We start from the raw sequence: 23,645 nt of genomic DNA, 5'->3' as shown, positions 1-23,645 counted from the left end.
TACATTTTCAGTTTTCTATTGCAGTCTTTGTTTGGCCATGTATCACTGATAAAGGACTACTATAGTCCCACTATGCTGCATAATACTTTCCCTTCCTTTTTCTTTGAGCTTCCTCATGACAACAGAGAGTACATATCTTTGGCCCTAAGGAGAGAACCTAATGTACTGTTCTCTAGGAAAAAAGTCTTTAAAATGTTAAGAATTACTGTATTTTTTTTCCATAATCATGACCCCATGCATGAATGTATGTATGCACGCCCACATACACAAATTAAATTTAACTATTTATAGAGCTGTATGATTTTTACTGGCACAAGTTTTGACAGAACTCTCCTGACAGATTAAGTTTGCACAGTTTCATATCCCTTAGTTTTGCTTTGAGTTCCATCATTACCCCATCCCTCAAAAAATCCAGCTCACAATATTACTGATTAAACTGGTTAAACTGGCTGGTGGCAGTATTGAATTAAAAAAAAAAAAAAAAAAAAACCTAGTGAGTTGTGCAAGGAGATTGGTGAATTTTGCCAGTTTTGTAACAGTCCCCTAGCAATAAGACTCAAACTGCTGCAAGTGAAATCCTTCACTAAATGCCCTCTTTTTGCGGTCTCTGAGGTTCAACACACTTCAAAAAGGATTGGTGAAAGCGTCACATGAACTGCAGGCAGTTATACTGTTGAGCCCATAATTAGGCAAATGCAAGTTTCAATAAAAATTTGTACATAGCACTAGCCACCTAACCTTCTAAGTTTAATGCACATCAGTTTCTATGGGCCTGATGCTGTGAGATGCTGAGTGCCTTCTATAAGGTGCTGACTGTACTCAGCTCCCAGGGAAGTTCATAGGAAATGAAAGCATTCAAGAATCTCACAAGGGGAGACACTCATTACCTCACAGATCTGGGACTATGTATTTGTTCTGTTTTTATACAGCACCTATCACGGTGGGGTCCTGGTCCATGTCTGGGGCTTTTAGGTGCCATAATAATTCAAAATAAAATAAAATAAATAAATGAACAAATAGGGCCCATGGGCCAGACTGCCCTATGCATCACTTGGAAGAGGATTACCCCTCCCATTTGACTACCCCTAGGAAATTCCTAGTCGGTTTAGAGCTGACATATTCAACTCTACTTCACCCCTTTTCATCCCCCATCTGGTTTAGTGAGGATGCTAGGGTGGGCAGAGGCACAGCAGGAATGCACTGAGCTCCAGCAATCCCTGGCTGGTGTAACAGCCTTTACAGAGCTAGTACACGCTGGTGTAACTTTAAGCAACCCAGAGGCTGCTCTAATTTATGCTGGGCCCAAACCAATCTCCAGCTACATTAAGTAACAGGGAAACATAAAAGTGGCACCTTTGCTCCCTCTCCTCACCTTCGGTCCTGTAGTGAGCTCAGCTTAGCTAGACCAGAGGATCAGGGTCTATATGAATGCAGAAAGGGTGTTATTTTATAAAGTAAAAAACTAGTAAACTGAAAATCCATGAGGCATATAATAGCTCAGTGCCAGACTTTTCAAAATGTAAGTGTTGATTGTTCAAAATTTATGTCTAGATTTTCCTTAAGAATGCAATTTCCTGGCACATGGTAAAACTCACTTTAGACCCACATGTCAACACAGCAGGCATCCTGTTTCAAATGTTATTATGGAAATACTACAGTGTTCTGTGCCAAATTTGTCCAAATTAAACCAAGGGGAATGGAAATACTCTCCCTGGATAGGTGGTGGTTGCACTAGGTGGGCTTGTTTATAAGGAGAGTAAAAGTTACAGCTAAATATAAAAACAGATACATCATATTATTGTATAAGAACTTGAACAACATGTCATTCAGCCTGTGTACTGTGGAAAGAACACTAAGGTCATGTCTAAAATAAGAACAGTGACTGTTTGATAATAGAAACAAGTAGGAGGTAAAACTGGAGAATTTTCCATTTTTTTTTTTAAATGACACTGTCAGATTAAAACAAATTTTTGTTTTTTGAGGTTTTTTTTAATCAAAGCAAATGTCCTTGCCTGTGTTACTGTGGGTCTGATGAAAAGCCCATGGAGCTTGTGGGAGTCTTTCCACTGATTTCAGAGAACTTCGCATCAGGCCCCAAATGCAGTACTTATACTATACCAGCCAATATGATTAGTTGTTTATGTTTTGCTGCACGATCAGTTTGGAAAATGAAAAAACAATACTCTGCTGAATTTTCCTTTCTAACCAACTTCACTTTCTGGTTCAGCTGCCTGATCTATTCTCACAGAAGTCGTTGACCTCAAAGGGCCTAGTGGTGAGCATAAAGGTAAGTGCACATGTGTTTGCAGGATTGGGTCCTAACAAAATGCAAGGGTTGAATTTAAAGTTACATACACTGTCAATACATTTTGAAATACAAAGTTTGAAAAATATTTCCAGCACCTTTAACCACCAGGTATTATGTTTCTGGGCACACTAACACTGACAGCATCAGAGGGAATGCAGCTTCCTGCTCTGCTGTTAGGGTAATCTGGTCTCATCGATTCTTGTAGGAGAAACACAGAACTCTGAACTCAGATCTTGACAGGTTGCTTTTTTTTGTTTATTTGGTGTGTGTGTTTAAGGAAACAACTCTTTCATCTTACTTTTAAAATGTATCTGTGTAATTTTAAGGCTTCAAGTGTTTGAATAACTAAAGGTCTTAATTTTTTTCTTTTGTTTTTCTTAAATAATTTGTTATTTTTAAAGCATTTCCTACATTTCAAACCTTTATCAGTGGGGAATAAAATAATTAGGATTCATATACTGTAACCAATATATATATATATATATATATATATATATATATATATATATATATATATTAGAAAGTATTTCAAATTTTACTGGATATTTAACTTCATGCATTCATTTTTAATTACATTTTATTCACCCTTCAATAAAGTTACAGTAATATATCTATAAGAAAGGAAAACAGACAAGTGTTATAAAATTCTCATCATTACAAAAAGCCCAACTTGAATCTCCAACAACATAGTTGACAAAAACACCCTAGTGACAAAAAGAAGAAAAGATACCTTAGCAATTCGAAGACAAAGTCAAAAGGTGGTCACAATTCATTTGGGCATATAGATACACAGATAATCAATTTGGATCATGGACTTAAATGTTAAAAAATTAAATTCTAAAACCTCACATTATCAAGACAATGGGCTATTCTCTCAGGCACACCCAGAGAGGGGAGACCACAAGGTTGCCTGATCATGGGTCTGGTTCTGTACCAGCTCCAGTGTTCTTTAGAACCTTGTGGACTGCTCTAAAGTATTCTGGATGGTAACAGTTCCCAAGAGGCATCTGTCAGCTATGGCCTGCAAGAGCTTTGTACATCCTGGCCAGGCCCAACACACCCTTTATACCAGGCGCTGCTGCCAGGAGGGGACATAGGCCAACTCTGCCAACTGCTTTCCAGTCTTTTTGTGCCACCAGAATAGTGTAAGGAGTTGGACTGTGGCACGTGAGTTTTACCTCTTTTTTTTTTTTTGATGAAGAGGATTAAATAAATTCTTGACTGATGGCATTGGCCCCCCAAAAAAAGGCTTGGGAGGGGCGGGGGGAAGTCTACTGCCACTTCTTTCTGAGCCGGAAGCTGGTAAAGCAAGAAAGACGATCTTCTTATGGATATGCAGGCAAAATTAAGCATCATGGTATTATTTAATATTTTATAAACAAACAATCGTTCACCTCTAAGACAATTCATTGAGCACAAGCCATATTATTTATCCACTGGAGTTGTAAAAAACAACAACTGGTTGCTGAATTTTGATCACAGGGGAGTTACTCGAGAACAAACCTGAGGTTCCTTTCTAATAGCAATAGCTGATATTTATTTACTGCATTAATGTAAATGTTTTCTGATTGCAGTACTCCCATGAGATACACATCTCACTCTGTGAGGACCTAGAAGCTTATATACCATGATGATAGGTACCTAAGAAGTACCTAAATAAGAGATAGAGCCAGGATGAGAAGATATGTTATTCCAGCATACTGAGGACAACCCTAAAAGAGCAGACAGTATTTCTGAATTTAAGTTCATTTTATCCTGACAGGTCGTCTTTAAATAGGGATTAAAATGTTCTAAAAACAAAACACCGCGGGTGTCCATTTCAACAGAACAGGCTGTTCATTCCAGCTGAGAGGCGGCAAACCAAGCAGCCAGCCCGCCCATAATCAGTTTTATCTGTTGGACCACTTATTAAAATTAGTAGACTGGTTTGAGCGAAGGATATACATATAGTCTGCACAAGGAAATAAAAATAAAATAAGAACAAATTTTCTCCAGCCAAACCATGAACCCATCTCACGTATACAGCATAGCAGTAAGCCAATGTTGCAGTCTTCACTTGGCCAATAAAGCTGGTTGCAGAGGTCAAAATCCTGTTCAATTGGTTATCCTGTACTTCCAACCACCGTTCTAATGGAGTGTTTTTTGTTGAAACCAAAGAAATAAACTGTGATTAAAATGGCTCTTGAAAAAAAAAAAAAGATATATTTCTCTCACTGGAAGCAATCATCTTTGGAAGATTGGAAAAGGTAAAAAAGGGAGGACTTGACAGGTTCTCCCATTTGTTTGCAAGAAGCATAATGAAAAGCAGAGCGAAGAGCAGTCATGAGCTTCTGACTCACTAAAATGACACACCAAAGAAATTCATCAGCTGATTATTCACTGAGGATGAAACATGGCTTTAATGACTGAAATCCTTACATTGAATGAGAAACATGATGGAACCACAAAAATTCTAAAACAACTAAAACCTCCAACTTTCATGCAATTAGTCTCTATTGAATACACCTGTCTGATAGCGGATATAGGTGACTCGCTGAATATGCAAGCCACTTCTGCACAGCAATGCTATGTACCACAGCTAAACGATTCAGGATACTTTTTCAAAATGTTACTTTCAGGACTCTTCAGATTCACCCTGATATACATAGCTACCTGTAGTCTTAAAATCCTAGGGTGAAATCCTGGACCCACGGAAATCAATGGGAGTTTTGCCACTGACTTTAATGGATCCAGGATTTCATACCCTAGTCTAAAATAGAATAGTAGAATCCTCTACTGAAGCTGCTCTGAAGCCAATGATGAATAAACTACAGCATTCTGATTGAATTCCAGGTAGGATCATTTATTTACATTCTGCCTGTCACCTGAGGTTTCAAATGAATGCAATAATTTTCATCTCCTGTCCTAAACTGTAGTTTAGTGATGCTGTGTACTGCTAAAGGATTACCATCTTCCATTCTAGAAGTAAATGCATTTCAGAGGTGAGCATAGTTCTCTCTTATAAAATGTAAAATACTATTGCCCCAAATATACTTCTCTGCATTAACATATAGCAATGAAGAAATGAAACAGGTCAAACGATAGTTTGATAATGGACACATTAGTGCTGGTTTTCAGTTATACTAAGGACCTTTTATATTATTTGGGGAAGAGGTCAGATCCTTAGCTGATATAAAATGTCATAGCTCTTGACAATATATACCAGTTGAGGATCTGCTCCTTGTACTGTAAAGGGGCTGTAAAGTTAGATCAATGACATTTATACTGCACTAGCTTCCGATTCATTTCCAAGTGCCATTCAGGCTTTTGATTTTGGTCTATGAAGCGTTACATGGCTTGGATCCTGGTTACATGGCAGACTGCATATGGCCAACACAAAGTACCACAGCAGCACAGATCAGCTAAAGCAACTGAGCCAATAGTCCCTAAACGGAATATCAAAGATGAGCAGTTCCCAAGCGATCTCAGTGGACAGTTTTTGACGGTGTCTGACCTAACCTACATTTGCAGATTCTTGAGGGCACAGGACAGTCCAAGGCTTATTTTTATTCAGAATTTGGGGAGAGTGTGTCTTGGGGTGGTTTTACTTTTGTTTTTAAATGTCAGTCATTGAATTTAATTCTGTACATGTACCTTGAGATGTTTTTCTAACTAGGCATTTTTTTTTTTTTTAAATAAAAAGTCAAGACTCAAATGACTTGGGTAGAAGTTTTTTAAGGAAATAATCCTTTCTTTGGAAAAAAAAAAAAAAAAAAAAAAGAAGAAGAAATAATGCACTCTCCCACATTCCATTTTGCAGTCTCTAAGTAGTCTCATAGACTTTTAAGGTCAAAAGGGACCATCATGATCATCTAGTCTGACCTGCACATTGCAGGCCACAGAATCTTACCCACCCCCTCCTGTAATAGACCCTTAACCTCTGGCTGAGTTACTGAAGTCTCAAATCATAGTTTAAAGACTTTAAATTACAGAGAATTCACCATTTCCACTACTTTAAATCTGCAAGTGACCCTGCCCCATGCTGCAGAGGAAGCTGAAAAAATTGCAGGGTCTCTGCTAGTCTGTCCTGAGGAAAATTCCTTCCCAACCCCCAAAATGGTGATTAGTTAGACCCTGAGCATATGGGCAAGACCCGCCAGCCAAACACCTGGGAAACAATCCTCTGTAGTAAATCACAGCCCTCCCCATCTAGTGTCCCATCATCAGCTGTTGGAGATACTTGTTGCTAGTAGTCGCAGGTCGGCTACATGCCATTGTAGGCAGGCTTATCAGGCCATCCCCCTCCATAAACTTATCAAGCTCAGTCTTGAAGCCAGTTAGGTTTTTTGCTCTCCCTGGTATTTATCCCTCTGATGTATATATAGAGAGTAATCATATCTTCCCCATAGCCTTCTTTTGGATAGGCTAAACAAGCCAAGCTCTTTGAGTCTCTCTCATAAGATGTGTTTTCCATTCCTGGGATCATCCCACTAGCCCTTCTCTGCACCTGTTCCAGTTTGAATTTGTGTTTCTTAAACATGGGGTGACCAGAACTGCACATAATATTCCAGATGAGGTCTCACCAATGCTTTGTACAATGGTAACAACATTACCCTGTGTCTACCAGAAATATCTTGCATCCTAGGATTGCATTAGCATTTTTCATGGCCACATCACATTGGCGGTTCGTAGTCATCCTGTGATCAACCAATACACACAGCTCTTTCTCCTCCTCTGTTGCTTCCAACGGAGATGTCCCCATCTTATAGCAAAAGTTCTTGTCGCTAGTCCCTAAATGCATGACCTTGCACTTTGCACTATTAAATTTCATTCTATTTCTATTACTCCAGTTTACAAAATCATCCAGATCTTCTTGTACGATATTCTGGTCCTTCTCAATATTGGCATTGCCTCCCAATTTTGTGTTATTCGCAAATGTTATGACCACACTCCCATTGTTTGTGCCAACATCAGTAATAAAAATGTTAAATAAGATTGGTCCCAAGACTGATCACTGAGGAACTCAACTAGTAACCTCCCTCGAGTCTGACACTATACCTTTCAATATGACCTGAAGTCTCTCCTTTAACCAGTTCCTTATTCGCCTTTCAATCCTTATATTTAAAATTTTTATTAAAGATGTTTTAAAAAAATAATGAGGTACAGAGTTTAAACAAAAGTGTTTCTGGACATCCAAGCATAATGTACAGATTATCAGCGGGTACAGCATTTGGTTGGAGCGTACAAGGAAAGCATAATCTGTGGTATCCTGGATGGAGGGTAATAGGTTTGACGGTTAACAATACAAGCAGTCGGGTAAAAGGATATGTTGTTCATACAAAAGTTACGTTTAAGTGTGGATTGTAGGAAGTAGATACAGTAATGAAAGCGGGTTGACCCTCATTGAGTGAGAGTTATGGTATAGATAATCCTTCAGTACATAAAATCTATCAGGGAAAGGCTTTCGATTCCCATCTCATCGCTGATTCACAATGGCGCTCTGGCCCGTTCTTGATACTGCTGGTGTCTGGTGATGTGCTCCGTGTAGATGTCCCCCCCTTTTCCAATTTAACTAATAATTTCCTATGTGGAACTGTATTAAATGCATTACTGAAATCCAGGTAAATTAGATCTAGATTTCCTTTGTCTTAAAAAAAAATCAGTTATCTTCTCAAAGAAGGAAATCAGGGTGGCATGGCACAATCTGCCTTTTGTAAAACCATGTTGTGTTTTATCCTAATTACGATTCACCTCTATATCCTTAAATATTTTCTTTCAAAATTTGTTCCAAGACCTTGCATATAACTGACGTCAAACTAACAGGCCTGTAGTTTCCCGGATCACGTTTTCACCCCCTTTCTTAAAAATATGAACTATATTAGCAATTCTACAGTCATAGGGTAGAACCCCCAAGTTTATAGATTCATTAAAAGTCCTTGCTATTGGGATTGCAATTTCATGTGCCGGTTCTTTAATATTCTTGGATAGAGATTATCCAGGCCCTCCGATTTAGTACCATTAAGATGTGTGAGTTTGACATCCACCTTAGATGTGGTAATTTCTACCTCCATATCCTCATTCCCATTAGCTACCCTGCCACTACCCCTAAACTCATTAGCCTCATTAAAAATTAAGGCAAAATATTTGTTTAGGTGTTGGGCCGTGCCTAGATTATCTTTAATCCCCACCCCATCCTCAGTATTTAGTGGTCTCACTTCTTCCTTCCTTGTTTTCTTCTTATTTATATGACTATAGAACTTTTTATTATTGGTTTTAATTCCCTTTGCTAGGTCCAACTCAGCTTGGCTTTTGGCAGTTCTCACTTTATCCCTATACTTTCTGACCCCCAAGAGGTAGCTTTTCTTGCTGATCCATCCTATCTTCCATTCCTTGTAGGCTTTCTGTTTTCTTACTCACCTGTTTGAGATGCTCTCTCCCCCAGCTTGGTCTGCAACCCTTCCTTATGAATTTTTTCCCCTTGCTTAGGATGCAGGTTTCAGATACTTTAAGTCAAAGTTGCAGAAACTAATTCCAAGCCTCCTCCACATTCAGATTCTTGAGTTCTTCAGTCCAGTCCGCTTCCCTAACTATTTCCCTTGATTTTTTTTTTTAAGTTTGCCCTTCTGAAATTAAGGACCCTAGTTGCAGATCTACATTTGTTTATCCTTCCATTTAGTTTAAACTGAATTAGCTCATGATCACTCGAACCAAGGCTATCCTCTACAACCAGTTCTTCTGTGAGATCCTCACTATTCACCGTGACCTCTTGTTGGTTCAACAACCATTTGGTGAAGAAATCTGTCAGCTATCACATGCAGGAAAATCATGGCCCTACTATTATTAGTAGTACTTGTCCTCCAACCTATATCTGGGAAGCTAAAGACTCCCATAATCACACAATCCCCAGTAATATTTATTTGATTAAAAACATTAAAAGAGGTCTCTATCCATATCCAAATCAGATCCTGGGGAGGAGGGGTGTAGCACACTCCAAGCACTAGGCCAGGGAAACCTCTAGTAGCTTTCTTCCCCAAAGTGATTTTGGCCCAAACAGACTCTCTTATCCATTCCATCACTTCTAATTTCTTTAAAGTCTACCTCATCATTGATATACAATGCTACTTCATCACCTTTATTTCCATCTTTCCTGAATAGCACATGCCTTTCAATACCTGTACTCGAGTCATGACTACTATTCCACAATGTTTTTGTTATCCCTATAATATCTGGTTTCACTTCCTGCACCAGTAGTTCTAGTTCCTCCATTTTGTTACCCAGGCTCTGGCATTGGTGTAAACTCATCTTAATTCTTGCTGCTTGGTTTCACCCATATTCCTCGCCTTATAGGTGACACTGGCAGTAGAAGGACTGTACCCAATCTGACTGCCATCAGCACTATCCTTCCTCTTAATGTCCATTCTCCTCCCCACTGCTGTTCCTTTCTCCATTGCTGTATGCTCTCTTACTTAATTTTCCTCCTGTTCAATGTTAAAATCAGGCATGGCGATTACATGAGCATCTCCCACCGTCTCCTAGTTTAAAACTCTTTTAATGAGTTGAACCAACCTCCATGCCAGAAGTCTATTTCCCTCCGTACCCAGGTGGAGTCCATCCCATGAAAACAGTTCTTTGTCTGTGAATGCCTCCCAGTGGTCAAACATCCCAAAGCCCTCCTTATCGCATCACTACTTAAGTCATCTGTTGATCATCATTATCTTGTCTCACCTTTGGTCTCCTCCTCTAGGGACAGGTAGAAGATCACCTGATCCTCCATCTCCTTAAGCATCTTCCCCAGCCTAGCATAGTCTCCTTTGATATGTTCCAGTGAGAATCTAGCTGTATCATTTGTCTCTTCAGAAAGAATCCACTGACTGTCCTTCATTTCTCCCATTAAAATTCTCTTCAGCCTCAGGTCCACATCCTGTATCTTAGTTCCTGGCAGACAGCACACCCTTCTGTTCTCCAAATCAGCTTTGGATCCCTTCGCAGTAAAGAATCACCAATCACATAGATCTGCCTTTTTCAGGTGAGGGTGTGATTCTCTGGCCTGCCTCTGGTTCTTTCTGGCTGCAAGTGCTCGTCTTTTTTATCCTCCCTTGCAATCTTCTTTGAGTCATCCTGTATCTGCCTGGGGCTCTGAACTCTAGGTATCTCCATTGGCTCTTCCCCTCTTCTTATAGGGCTAGCCACTCTTCTCTTCTTCCTTGCCCTCCCACATTCAGTTACTACCTGCTGTGCCCATTCTTCGTTTTTCAACTCAGCAAACTCATTCCTGAGCTCTCTCTTTTTCACTTCAACGGGTTCTCCTAAGGAAAATATTAACTTAAGTATAAATATTCTTTCCTCTAGTACCAAATTGATAAAAGTTATTTAACCACAGTAACACAATATAACGTATTTGCAATATACAACGTAGTTCTCTAAAAGGCATTTCACCAGACTACTGCCATAGGACCCAAGCCTAATGTCATCACACAGGCAAAAGTCCCACAGACTTAAATAGGAATTTTGTCTGTATCAAGGACACACAGCAAAGTACTTAAGCATGTGCCTAACTTTAAGTTCATGAATAGCATGCACATGTACTGTGTGTGTACTTGGGAAGAGACTTACAACTCCTCCTGCTCAAATAATGTAATTAGTTTTTTATATATATGTGTGTATAAGAAGAACTGAAAGGAAGGAGAGTTTCCTTTGTTAAATGTTTACCAGGAAAGACCTACTCATGCACAAGGGAAAGGCCTAAAGCTGCTAACTAAAGCATCGAAAATTTTCCACTGATTTTCCAAATAAAATCCTCAAACAGCAAACCAATCTCCAAGTTGACCAAAATAACTTAGTTTTTCCACTCATTGTAAATTTCTTCTAACTGATTTGCTAAACACCTTACATTATTAAAACTAAAAGCTTTTAAATCTAATTTATATTTGAACAGTTTACCTTTTATTTTTCTGCAGTTCACTGAGTTAAACTTGGCCAATAGTCAGTTTCTAATCTGTCTAGTGACTTTCTGGTTCTCGCATACTGGCCAACTGCTGCAATGATGAATGTAAGCACTATAGAATATTGTCTAACTTCAAACCCAAAACTGCCATGAAAACCATGCTGTTAATATTAGGTCTTGTAAAACCTTTTCTTTTTCATTAAAAAAAATAGTACACCTAAAGTGCCTTGTAGTCTGCCTTCAAATGTGCTTCTCAACATTGTTTCAAGACAGACATATCAAGTATCCATTTCATGGTTGGGTAAATTGAGACAGAGAGAGATTAAATGACTCGCTCAAGATCACACACCCAATCAGTAGTAGAACCAAGGAATAAAATAAGGAGTTCTGGCTCTCAGTTCCCTTCTCTAATAACTAGACCACGGTGCTTTAATATCACTTTGGGGGAAAAGGATAATTTCCCTTGATTACATATGATTTCTGTACATAAAATTATACATATTAATAGCTTGGAACCCACTCATACATAGTGGTGATGAGTTATCTTTCCTATTAACAAAACATGGTAACCAACTCTTCACGCATTTTATTGCTAACATGGAATGATACATTAAGAGAATGCTATCATTATTCCTTCTCATTAATTAATTTATTAATTAAACTTTAAATCATAAATAATGTATGAGTACAACAATGAATTCAGTGGTGTAGATCCTCTTACACAGAAAGAAAATGCCTTTAAAATAACAATTTTAATAAAATTATCTTCTAACACCAGTAAAAATCTCATCAATATGTAATTCAATTGCCTACAAATACAATACTCCTGAAAAGAACCCACATACTCATTTCCACTTCTCAACATAGATTTAATAAAAGAGTTACTATAGCAAGGCCTCACTCTTAAGACACTTCATTACTTTTACAAAATACTTTACACTATATTTGAATAAACTCTGAAGTAATCATAGGCATCCCAACACCATACCAGTGGTCCATCTAGTCCAGTATCTTGTCTCAGAGTGACTAGTACCAGATACTTCAGAGGAAGGTACAAGAAACCACGTAATGAATAATGATTGACTAGCCAACATATGGGAAGTTTTTCACAAACTTCATCAGTTACTGTGTGATTTATCCCCCGATTCGTAAGGGTTCATATCCTTTATAAGGAATTTTTATCCTGTCTAATGTTAGTGTGGATGGTCTCCTTATCCATATAAATTTTTCTTGAATCCAACTAAGCTCTTGATCTCAGTAATATCTTGTTGTAATAGATTCATACGTTTTAAGGCCAGAAGGGTTCCTTGTGATCTTCTAATCTGACCTCCCGCATAACACAGGTCATAAGACTTTCTGGAATTAATTCCTGCTTCAAGTCCAATAGCTGTGGTTGAACTAGAACATATCTTTTAGAAAAACATCCAATCTTGATTTAGAAATATCAAGTGACAGAAAACCCACCACAACCCCTTGTAAATTGTTCCAGTGAGTAACCTATACTGTTAAAAATGTGTGCCTTATTTCTAATCAATTTGTCTAGCTTCAAGTTCCAGCTGTTGAGTCTTGTTATACCTCTGTCTGCTAGACTGAAGAGCCCTGTATTATCAAATTTCTGTTCCCTATGTAGGTACTTATGGACTGTGATCAAGTCATCCCTTACCCAGGGAGTTCAATTTATTTACCTTAACAGAGAGAAGGTTCTCTCTCTCTAAGGCATGTTTTCTAATCCAAGCACCATGTGTTAATTAATTATGTGTTGTATAAAAAGTACTTTCTTCTGTTAGTTTAAAATCTGTTGCTTTTTAATTACATGGTTAAATTTAAATTTTACTGTATTGTCAACCATTAAAATGTAACTACAATTGCCCAAATAAGTTCTGATCATGCTCCCATTGAAGTCAATAGAAAACTCTCTGGCCTGGTCTACACTGCCGGCAAAATTCGGCAGCAGTCAATGGGAGATACACAAGCTGCGTAGAGCTTGTGTATCTCCTGTCGACTTCCTAACTTCTGATTACCGCGCCGTCCCCACTATGCTGTGCCGACTGGAAATGCCTACAGTCGATGCAGTGTTATTCTTTTTGCAGGGGTGGACTAATGCGGGTCGACTTCCTGATCGATTGAGCGAGTCTCCACTTCCACTCAAATCGATCCCATTGAATCGATCCAGTAGTGCCAACTGTGCCGCTGTCAGTGTGCACATACCTTCAGTGACTACAATTGAAGCAGGATTGAGCCCTAAATGAACAGGTACATTATGCAATGTAATTTTTTCTTCTTCTTTAAATCATGTTTGTTTGATACTCGCTAATTTGTAAAATACAGGCAATTGCAGGGAGCTTCCCAGTCAGTGTGAATTACCACAATTCTTCTGCATATAATTCAAGCCACAAAACAACATTGGTAAAAACAAGCTACAACTTGGATACAGCATACTGTACACTTCTCTAGCAGGAAAAGAAGAAGGACCGCTAGATTTCTGGGTGCACTTGGAAAGGTTATCAAGCTTCATGCTCTTTTACAAGCCAAATAAAAATCTGATCATTAATGAAACCAAAAACCAGAGCAGAATAAAAATTTCCCAAACCTGTCATCAGTGTCTGTGTGCGCCAAGAAAGCCTGGATGTTATTCTGCTGTGGAACAGATTTATAGCACCACACACCTTCATCCATCCTATTACTGTGCATGGAATGAGAAACATCTTCCCTGTACTGCCCTCAAAAATAATTGTACTTTGTTGCCACTAACGACTGCCTTCTCAGTTACAATATTTATTACTATTTGATTATAAGGGACCAGCATCTACTACCTTCAGATAGAAAACAAAACAACATTAACTTTATATTCCAACCAGTGATGGAAAATAATAAGAGAAAATATTAAAAGCCTGATCCAAAGCCCACTGATGTCAACTGGAGTCTTTCCATTTACCTCAGTGAGCATTGAAACAGGCTGTAAGTGCCAAGTGAATTAGTAAAAGCTAATTTGCTGGCTAGTTTTATGTTGTTGCATGATGAACAAACCACAAGCCAGATTGGTCACACACCAGTTTTACACCAATGTAATGTAATAAATGCAGTTACTCTTAATTTATTCCATTGTGAACAGAAAATAGGACCCATGAGTTTAGCACTTCATGGACCTCATCCAATGACCACTGAAGTCAGTGGAAATGTTCCCATCAACTCCAGTGAATGCTAGATCAGGTTCCATGAGAATGCCATACAGTTAGATACTCTAGCTAAACCACTGAACTTCAAATACACTACATATCTGAAAAATCTTCCAAAACGTTTAATATTAAGACAGTTCTGTTTTCTATCCACAGTGCGCTTTTGCCTTTTTATGGTTTTTTTTTTTTTTTTTTTTTTTGGAGTTGCTCAACTATTGCTACAAAATGATTAACATGTTTAGAAATGACTTTGTGGATGTACTGAGTGGTAGAAACCTCTAAACATGCGCCACCCACACACACTGTTTCCGAGGGGGTCATCATTCAGCTGTGAAGCTGTATGAACTTAGATAGGAAAGATTAGAAAAAAAAATGACGTTATGGCTGTGGCTTTCCTGGGGCTCATGCTACTTCGTGATTGTTGACATTTAAGAGACTGGAACGGCATCTGTTTAAGAAATGATTACTAGAAAGTGTGACTATAAATCACTACAGAAAGATGGAGACTCTGATGAGCAATCAATTAGAACTAAAGAGGATAATATACAATTTACTAAAAGCAGAAGAACATAATGCAATCAGAATACAAGCTATCACTAATAATGCAATACTCCAACACTTGGTAAAATAAGATACTTTTATCAATATGCAGCTTTACATTTTACCCATAAACTGAATTCCTAAGAGGGATGAAAATATGGTAACCAGAAAATTACAAAAATACAGTTTGCTAAAGAAGACCCGTTATTTAATCAGATTTTTCACACTTTTTTATTATGTTTTATTGTGAAGGCTGTTGACTAAGTTCAGGCAGCTAGGGCTGATCTGTTCAGAGCACAGGCAGAGCTTAATGTAGTAGTAGTAGTGGTAGTACATTCATCAGTAGGAGTAGTAGTAACAGTACATCACTGTAACACCTGGAGGTCCCACAACTGGTATCCCATTAAGCTAGACACTTTACAAACACAATGGTGAGAGACAGTCCTGAAGATCTTATAGTCTAAACAGACAAGTCAAACAAAAGGTGGGAGAGAAAACAGAGGAGAACACTGGAGAGGAAAGGTCACACAGAAGGTTAGTGAATAGAACCAGGTTTCCTAACTTCCATTGCAGTGCCACACTCATTAGGCAATGCTGCCTCACACACCTCTGCACTTTTTCTCATCCTGCTGCTGCTCTCTGCATGGTCATTCCCTCTGCCGGATCACAGAATCCAAAGATTTTCTATAATTTACAGCAGCAGCAAAGAGCCACTAGACCAAAACCGCAGTAGAGGGTCAAAGTGGTACTCCAGGCATGGCTCCCACTTTTCTCTCATTGTATCCCTTTTCCCCTGTTATCCCACCCCTGCACCACCAAATGGTGCACTCTACATTGAGGTAATCCTTCTCGGTCCAATCTAGACTGAGGTAGTTCTCCTTGGGGAATTTAAAATCTCCTTTAGGGTCAGATTCCACCTGTGATGCAGCGCAAACAGGCCATGCCACACCGGAAAATCTGGGCCCTGACGTTTGGCTGCTGGGAAAATGTTCCTGCTCGACATGTAATTTCACACATCACTGAATGGGTCCTGTGACTCCTCTGCTGAAGCAGTGCATTTATATCACAGTATATTGGCAAAGTAATTTGATTGGATTTACCATGCATTTATGGATTACCAAATTGTAGTCTCAATTCACATACTAAATAAGCCCCAGTCTTAAACTAGATATTTTTTGAGAACACAGCTTCTCAGAGAATACATGTATTAATTCAAACACAGAAAAATAGTTCTTTATATTGTAAAAAAGAATAAACCCATCCTATAAACCAGCTGTTTGAACATCTCAGTACTTTGCCATATGAACGCAATTAACTGCCATTGACAGTATATCTATTACCTAAAATAGTAGTATTTAACCTTTAAAGAGACATGGTAAAGTTAAAATCAACACTCATTTCAGAAAATATTTTACCTAATATTGTTATAAGTACAGCAACAATTACTATAAATTAAAGAGACTAGAGAAAACTATTTCCTCTGTTTTTTCAAATTTGTTTACTTTTTGCATTTGACAATAGCTTGTATATAAATCAGTTTCACTGTTCATCTTACTGAATTAGTTTCTTGTTACACAAGGGTTAATAAAGTTAGTTTCTTCTTCAACAAGATCATTAAGAAAAATATTTTGATAAATAAGAAAATATGATTGTAAAACCACAAAACTTGGCAAAGGGCTCAGAAGAGAGAGTTTTTATACACGAAACTACTGTTAATTCATTTTTTTAAGTGGACCAGATTTCAAATGGATGGTGTCCCTTTAACAGACAAATAGTGACTTAGTCATTAAGTGGAGGCAAAGAGAGGCTCAGCTGAACTCCTCATATTAACATTTTTTAAAAGGGTATAATAAATTGAGCAATAGCTAATGCACTTATCAGAACAGCAAAGGGCCAGGTTGTGTGATACCCTTACAACCTAAGACCTTATGTTCCAAGTTGTCTGACTGAAACCAATGGGACTCCTCAAGAAATAAGATACAACTCAATGAAGTAGTGTGTCACAATCTGGCCCTAAATAAGTCACCTTCCAGTACAGCATTTATTTAAAAAAAAAGTAAATCAAACATTTCCCCCCCCACTTACCTGAATTGACCACTAGCACAGATAAGAATTAATCTCTCTCTCTCTCCCCCCCTCTTCCCCAACCTCACTATAATATATATGTGTGAGAATGTCTGTTTCATTCCATGACCCTCTGGTCTTTGTTTTTAATTCTTTCTTTCCCAAAAAACTCAAACCCAAGAAGAGAGTCACATGCTGGGCTATAAAAAAGCCCAGGGTTGAGCACTGCTGATCTGTAATTTAGTCTTTGAGCTCCATATTAGCCTATTAGCAATAACCGTATTTGTCTTAGAATAATGTATTTCCCAAAGGTACATCACATTTAATATTCCCTAAGTCAGACTCATAAGTAACAAGCTGTGCTCATCTGTATTCCTCTGTTGTCAGGACAGTTATTCCACAGCTAAAGCAGCAGAGACTAAAAAAAAATAAAAGTAAGCCATTAACTTGTCAATCAGAAAAGATATATTATACTAAATACCAGGGAACTGTAAAGATGACCTGGTTCTTTTATAATAGGATTAAGATGTATTTATCAAACCATTGTGCAATATTGTAGCATCCTGACCAGTGTGCAAAACTTTAAAAAAAAAAAAAAGTAATATTTATGTGCCACCTGACTAGCAAGGTAAAAATACAGCCTAATGTAGGCAATTTGATTGACTTGTTTTTCTAAGGGTTGGTCTACACTATAGAGTTAGGTCGACATACTGCAGCATACGTTGACCTAACTTTGTACGTGTCTATCCTACAACATTGCTCCCGTCGATGTCATTCGCCCACTACACCGACCTATTAACTCCACCTCCATGAGAGGTGGAGCACTTAGGTCAATGTCGTTAGGGCAACGCAGTTTCTGTGTAGACACTGATACACTTACAACACCTATTGGCTGTCAGTCCCACCTCCAGGGGTTCACAGCCAGAGCAGTCAGCCCCACTCCAGGACTCACAACTGGAGCCCTCCCAGCCCCAGGACTCTCAGCCCACCCACAGGTGGCTCACTGTTGGAACCCCCCCCAGTCCACCTGTCAGTGCCCCACACAGTTAAGTCAGCAGAAGTGCTCTAGTGAGGATGCACACCACTGACAGAAGGTGTGTAGTGTGGATATGTTGACTTAGGTTGACTTAATTTTGTAGTGGAGACAAGGCCCTGGTTTTGAGTATCAAAGTCATTAAACAGTCTAAACATTAAGATACCTAACAATCATTAAAAATTTTAGTCTACAAGTTATATCCTTCTCTGACTCCTATGTATGTTTCTCTCTTTGTTTTCCTTATAAAATAATAAATGTAGGTCCTTTTGAAGATGTCTTGTGGATGTTTAATAGCTGATTTTTTTTATTTTTATTTTTTTTAAAAAGACATTTGGAGCCAAACTTTCAGACCTGGCTACCAGAGGTACACTCACAAAATGGAGTAACTGCAAGCTGAGCAACTTGTTTGCTGCATAAGACAGCTTTGGGATGGATCATTTGACCCTTACAGTTTGTGACGTGTCTTTGTAAACGATATATTGTAGTATTATATCTGATCGGAAAAGATCATAATACCACATATTGACCATTACACTATAAAGCAGAAGGTTGTAAAAATATGCATTTCATATGGCTGTACCAGGTATCCATGTGGTATAGAGATGTGATATACAGTTATGCTTAGACCACATAAAATGTTCATATGTCTGCATGTGAGTAATTATTTATAGAGAGGCATTCATTATACTGTAATAAGGGCATATGTTGGGTGTGTTGTGAATAAGTGCCAGGTTGAATATTGAGTGCTTCCAGCACCTGGCAAGTGTCATTACACTATAAATTATACCATGAAGTATGTTTTTCCTTTGACACATTTTGAAAAACAATTCTGTGAGAAGTGCCATCTTGGATTTCCTCCATCTGAAAAAGAGGATCCCAACAGCTGCATTTGAAGCTTCATTTTTATTTTTTAAATGCTTTTTTTAAGAACTTAGAAGTTTCTACTTTTGTTGTTAAAATAATCATATGACTCAACTGGTGCAACCTTTTACAGAGATACAAATGAAAGCATATGGTGTGGTGATAATTTGCATATCTTTTTACATAGGTATACTACCAATATATAAACAACAATAAATGGTGTCACATACATTTAAAAAAAAATCAGCAGCCCCTACATGAAACTTCAATAAACATCACAGTAAGTGTCATTAAGAAGTATCTTTCCTTTTAAAGGCTGTTGGTGTTAGAGTCCTAGGTTACTGTATTTCTAAATGCCAAGAAATCACAGTGTGTTTGTGCCATTTGGCCAAGATTTTTTAAGTTTTCATTTGTATTCATTATGTCTATTTTTTAAAATAGAAGATAATATGCACACAGTATAGTATTAGGGCTTGATCCAAAGCCCAGTGAAATCAAAGGAAGTCATTCCCTTAGTGTTTGGCTTAATTTTTTTTTAAGATCTAGAAAAATCTAAACGTCCTGCTCCCCTATGTACAGCATAAACAGCTGTCCCAAGGAATGCAAAAGATTTATTTAGAGAAATGTCATATTCTAAGGCTATCCTTCAGGTCTATAATGGGGTCCTTCTGCAACTTTTTATACCATATTTATAACTTCCAAAGCAAGCTGGTTTTCTTCACATTTCAGTTAATGTCGTTGTCTTAATCACTTGTCCTAAGAGTTTAATTTCAGATAGGTGGTATCAAATGTGGTAGAATGCCCCAAATTCCTACTTTACCCACTACAGTAATCCAGAGGTGTTCCCTAGTCCCTTGCCTGTAAAGCTCCTTGAACTGAGAACTAGGTGTGTATATGGGAGAGAAGGGAAGCTCTCAATATCAGACAGGGACAATCAGTGCAGGTAGCACGCTTCAGAACACAACACTAACAGATGAAAATTCTGGATGCTGAAAATTAAGTAAAGTAACAGTTTATACATGTTTTTAAAAAATGAGTTTCATAAACAAAATACATTAAACATCTTAGAAATTGTGTTATATAACAGATTTCTCTCTACAAATATACCTCAGAGGAGAAAAATTATGGCCTACAACAAGCTCCCCAGAACTATTGTACTCTATCCCTTAAAATGACTTATTGCAGCCCCCAGACTCATAAGTAAAGTTTTCTGTTGCAATATGTCTTTTGCTCAATTTCACTCCTCCTGTAAACAAATACATCACATAAGATTGTTTTTATGCACATAGCAGTAATGAACCGAGATCAGCGCTATGTCTTCACTGACGGCGGGCGGCAAATCCACTGCCGTCAGATCAACTTATCTGGATCGACTGAGTGGTCAATGAAGACCCACTCAGTCGACCCAGAAATCGCCGTATTAAGACCACCTTCTCAAGTGGTGTAGTGCTGCGTCAACAGGAACACGGTTCCCCTCGGCACAGTGAAGTGAAGACAGTGCACAGAACAGAAGCACAGAAGTCGACGGGAGTTACACAAGTTTTATGCATAGTTTGCATAACTCCGGTCAACTGACGCCGAATCTCCAAGGTAAGTGTAGACAAGCCGACAAGCCCCAGGTGGGGGGGACACAATTTTACAAAAGAAAAGAGGATAAAGCAAATTTCAATTGATAAAACTATTATTTGAGACAGAAAGAGGTGAGGTTTGATAGTAAGGATGAAAATGATAGATTTCCCTTGCCTGTGGTTGAATTTATCCACCCCAGCCTGACACTTTTTTTTAAATCAGTGGAACTCCTAAAATATTTCTTGCCTTTGGAATACACCAGGTTACAACAAACATGTATTCTCCAGAAAATTCTCACAGAAAGTTTCTCCCCAGGTCTCCTAGAAGGGCTTTATTCCTTCTATCCTGAAAAGTATTCAATACAAGTACTAGAAAGAGACAGAATTTAAAAATAATTATTTAAAGTGTATGCAGTAAAATCTCTTTCTAATATCTTTGCTGTAATAAACATCAGATGATACTCAGTTTTTAGCACCAGTGCATTTGATTGTCTGCAGTAGAGTTCACCTGCTTATAGCATTTTTTTTACTAGAATGTTGCTCCGAACATGAGCATATAATACACAAAACATACACATGCTTTTCTTTCCCCTGCTACCGGCAACCTCTTTCAAGCATTAGGCAGTACATGTCACGCATGTCTACAGCATCATTCCTGGCTATACCACTGCTTTCCTTTCCCACACTGCTCTGTGACCCCATTCTACCATCAAGCAACATATATGTATGATTTAAATGGTTAAAATACATTGAAACAGGAGGGAGAACTCTCACTTCACCAGCCAAGAAGAAAGGGTTTGTGTACCGCTTACCCAAGCTTTTAGCAGAGAATGGGGAACTGTGACCACTCCCACACCCAGACTTTAACTCCTACATGACATGACATTCAATATTAAGGGAGCCAGCAGAAGGCCCATACCATCAACAGCCATGCAAATAAACACTACAGTAACAGAAAAACTATTCCCTGACTTATTTTATCCCAATGAAAGTATACCAGGATTTTCATATTCTGTTCTAAATAGGTTCCCTTTGATGGAGATTTTATAGTAATTTAAAGAGAAAGGAATACTGGACACATACCCAGCCTCCATTGTCCTGGATCCAGTTGTGCAGGTGTCTGTTCAGGTACTCGGTCATCCACACAGCAATGCTGTCCACAAGAGGCGACATCTCCCGGTTGACGCTCTCCACACACATCACGCCACCGAATTCGAAGAAGGCCACGATCCTTCCCCAGTTAACCCCGTCTCGGAACAGCTCCTCCACCACCGCTACAAAGCGTCCCCTGGCTGTGAATGGAGTCAAGTGCAGCTGCCCAGACATCTGGGCAAAATCTCTGTGATAGCGGCGTGAAAATTCATCTCCAGCTTGGCATAGGGTCAAGTGAACAGCCTGCGGTGCCGGGCTTAGCCCATCACCAGGGGGCACATTACTAGCAGCAGCTGAGCCAGGAGGTTCAGTAGGCAAGGACACCAGCCCAGCATGGTCAGATGAGGTCCCAGCAGCAGCAGGAGGAGGAGAGAGAGTTGGAGAAACTGGTCCTCTATTTTCACTGGCAGCCCAATCATATCCCCTCTGTGACAGTTTGTAATGGATGTACTTCTGCACTATCTCCCGGTTATCATAGCCTCTTCTCCCAGGATGAGCCATAATTTCCAATAGGGAGCAGCAAAGAGGAGGGAGAGAGGAAGAAGAGGAGCAGGATGAACCCAAAAAAGTAAAGCAGCCAATAATAATAATAATAATAATACCAAAAATTATAATCCAGTTATTGTATTGGATGCAGTTTCATTCATGATGGTATGAAGCGTTCTCAGGGTCTTGGAGGTATTTTCATCTTCTCAGTTTGAGATGCACAGTATAAATAGATTTAAAATGCTGTAAGTATTTTATTTCCAGAAGCACATTTATTATATATTTATTTTAGAAACATTTTCTTCTTGATGCTGAAATCATTTTTTTTTAAAAAAATCCCATACTTATTCAAAACCAGGTGCATATTTTCCCCTAGGCGCTGAACTAACACACATGTAAATGACGGACTTGACGAACATATACTGTAAAAACTGTAATTCAAAATGATTTGCTCAGCAGCCTTGGATGAACGTTAATCCAATGCACTTTAAATTTAAAAAAAAAAATCTCAACACTGTTTCTTTTGTGTTTGTTTTTTAATTACAAAGTAAATTTCCTGTGCCAAGTACTTACTTGGACTATAAATATGTTCCTCTGTCAAGTTTCCTTTTTTTCAAAAATCACAAGTCTTCAGACACTTAAGTTCTGGCTGCTTTGACGCTTCAAAAGATCAAATCACCAAGGGGACAGGAAAGGGACCAAAAAAATAAAAACAAAAACAACCAACCACTGTGGATTTCAAAAATTATTTCCCCGATTTCTGTTAAACAGACATCTCCAAAGACATGTCAAAGCTCAGAAAATCCCGCCTCGGAGCCCAGGAAGGAGAACAGCCCAAAACAAAACCAAAATAATGAAGAGAGCAGATGAAACACACCTTTGACTCCGAGCGCTTGCAGAAGTGCGGTGCTTTTCCCTCCAGTCAGTGCAACGTACAGACACACATGCAATTAAATACATGGAGTTTCATTCAGACACTGATCTCTAGAGCCCAGCGCTCCCACGCGCGCCCGCGCGCACACAACCCCCCCCCCCCCCCCAAGGGGCATCAAAATGTTGGCTTTTGCCTACACTCCAGGCAGCAAATGCATTTCCAAAGCAGCTTTGTTTGTATAAAAAGGAAGAAACACCCCCCCCTCCCCCGACGCCCCCCGTGCAGAGGAGGGAAGAGGACGGGGCGTGTGTGGGAGATTATTCAGACAAATTATGACCGCTGCTAGGAAGTTGGTGCCCCGCTCCCCCTCCCGCCCCAGCACCGGCAGCCCTTGCAAGCCCGCCCCCCACACAGCAGCCCCCTCGTCTTGCTGCAGCGCCGGCCAGTCCCGCTCCCTTCGGTGCAGCTGTAGCGGGCGGGCGGCCGGGGGGGGGGCAGCGCATTGAGCGCGGCGGCGGCGGCGGGGCGCAGGGGAGAAGGCAGGAGGCGGAGCAGAGCCAGTGGCGGGGAGGAGATTGGCGGGCCTCGGCCCGGCTCCTGCCCGCGCAGAGGGGCGGGATCCCTCTCGAGCTCCACCTCGCTGTTCATTCACGAAAC

At 39.2% G+C, this 23,645-nt stretch overlaps 1 protein-coding gene across 6 annotated transcripts in view; it reads right to left on the bottom strand.

The window, feature by feature from the left end:
• Positions 1 to 23,175, bottom strand: part of BCL2 (BCL2 apoptosis regulator) — a 121,944-nt gene extending 98,769 nt beyond the window's left edge. For 3 of the 6 annotated variants that reach the window (XM_067567932.1, XM_067567937.1, XM_067567936.1), the window contains exons 1-2: positions 22,992 to 23,175; positions 21,560 to 22,109 (exon numbers count right to left, since the gene is read on the bottom strand). In XM_067567932.1, the coding sequence (XP_067424033.1) occupies positions 21,560 to 22,109; positions 22,992 to 23,074 (633 nt within the window). In that variant the 5' untranslated portion in view covers positions 23,075 to 23,175. Of the gene's footprint in view, positions 1 to 17,128; positions 17,430 to 21,559; positions 22,317 to 22,687; positions 22,726 to 22,991 lie in introns of those variants that run through there. The other 3 variants (XM_067567935.1, XM_067567934.1, XM_067567933.1) reach the window with 3 other exon arrangements.
• Positions 23,176 to 23,645: the final 470 nt, after the last annotated feature.

This window comes from Emydura macquarii, unplaced genomic scaffold (assembly GCF_026122565.2).
Source record: "Emydura macquarii macquarii isolate MOO-44397 ecotype Brisbane River unplaced genomic scaffold, CSIRO-AGI_Emac_v2 contig_2825, whole genome shotgun sequence".
In the NCBI taxonomy this organism is placed as follows: domain Eukaryota; kingdom Metazoa; phylum Chordata; order Testudines; family Chelidae; genus Emydura; species Emydura macquarii.
Note: the sequence above shows the minus strand (reverse complement) of the source record. Positions and strands in the feature narration are given on the sequence as shown.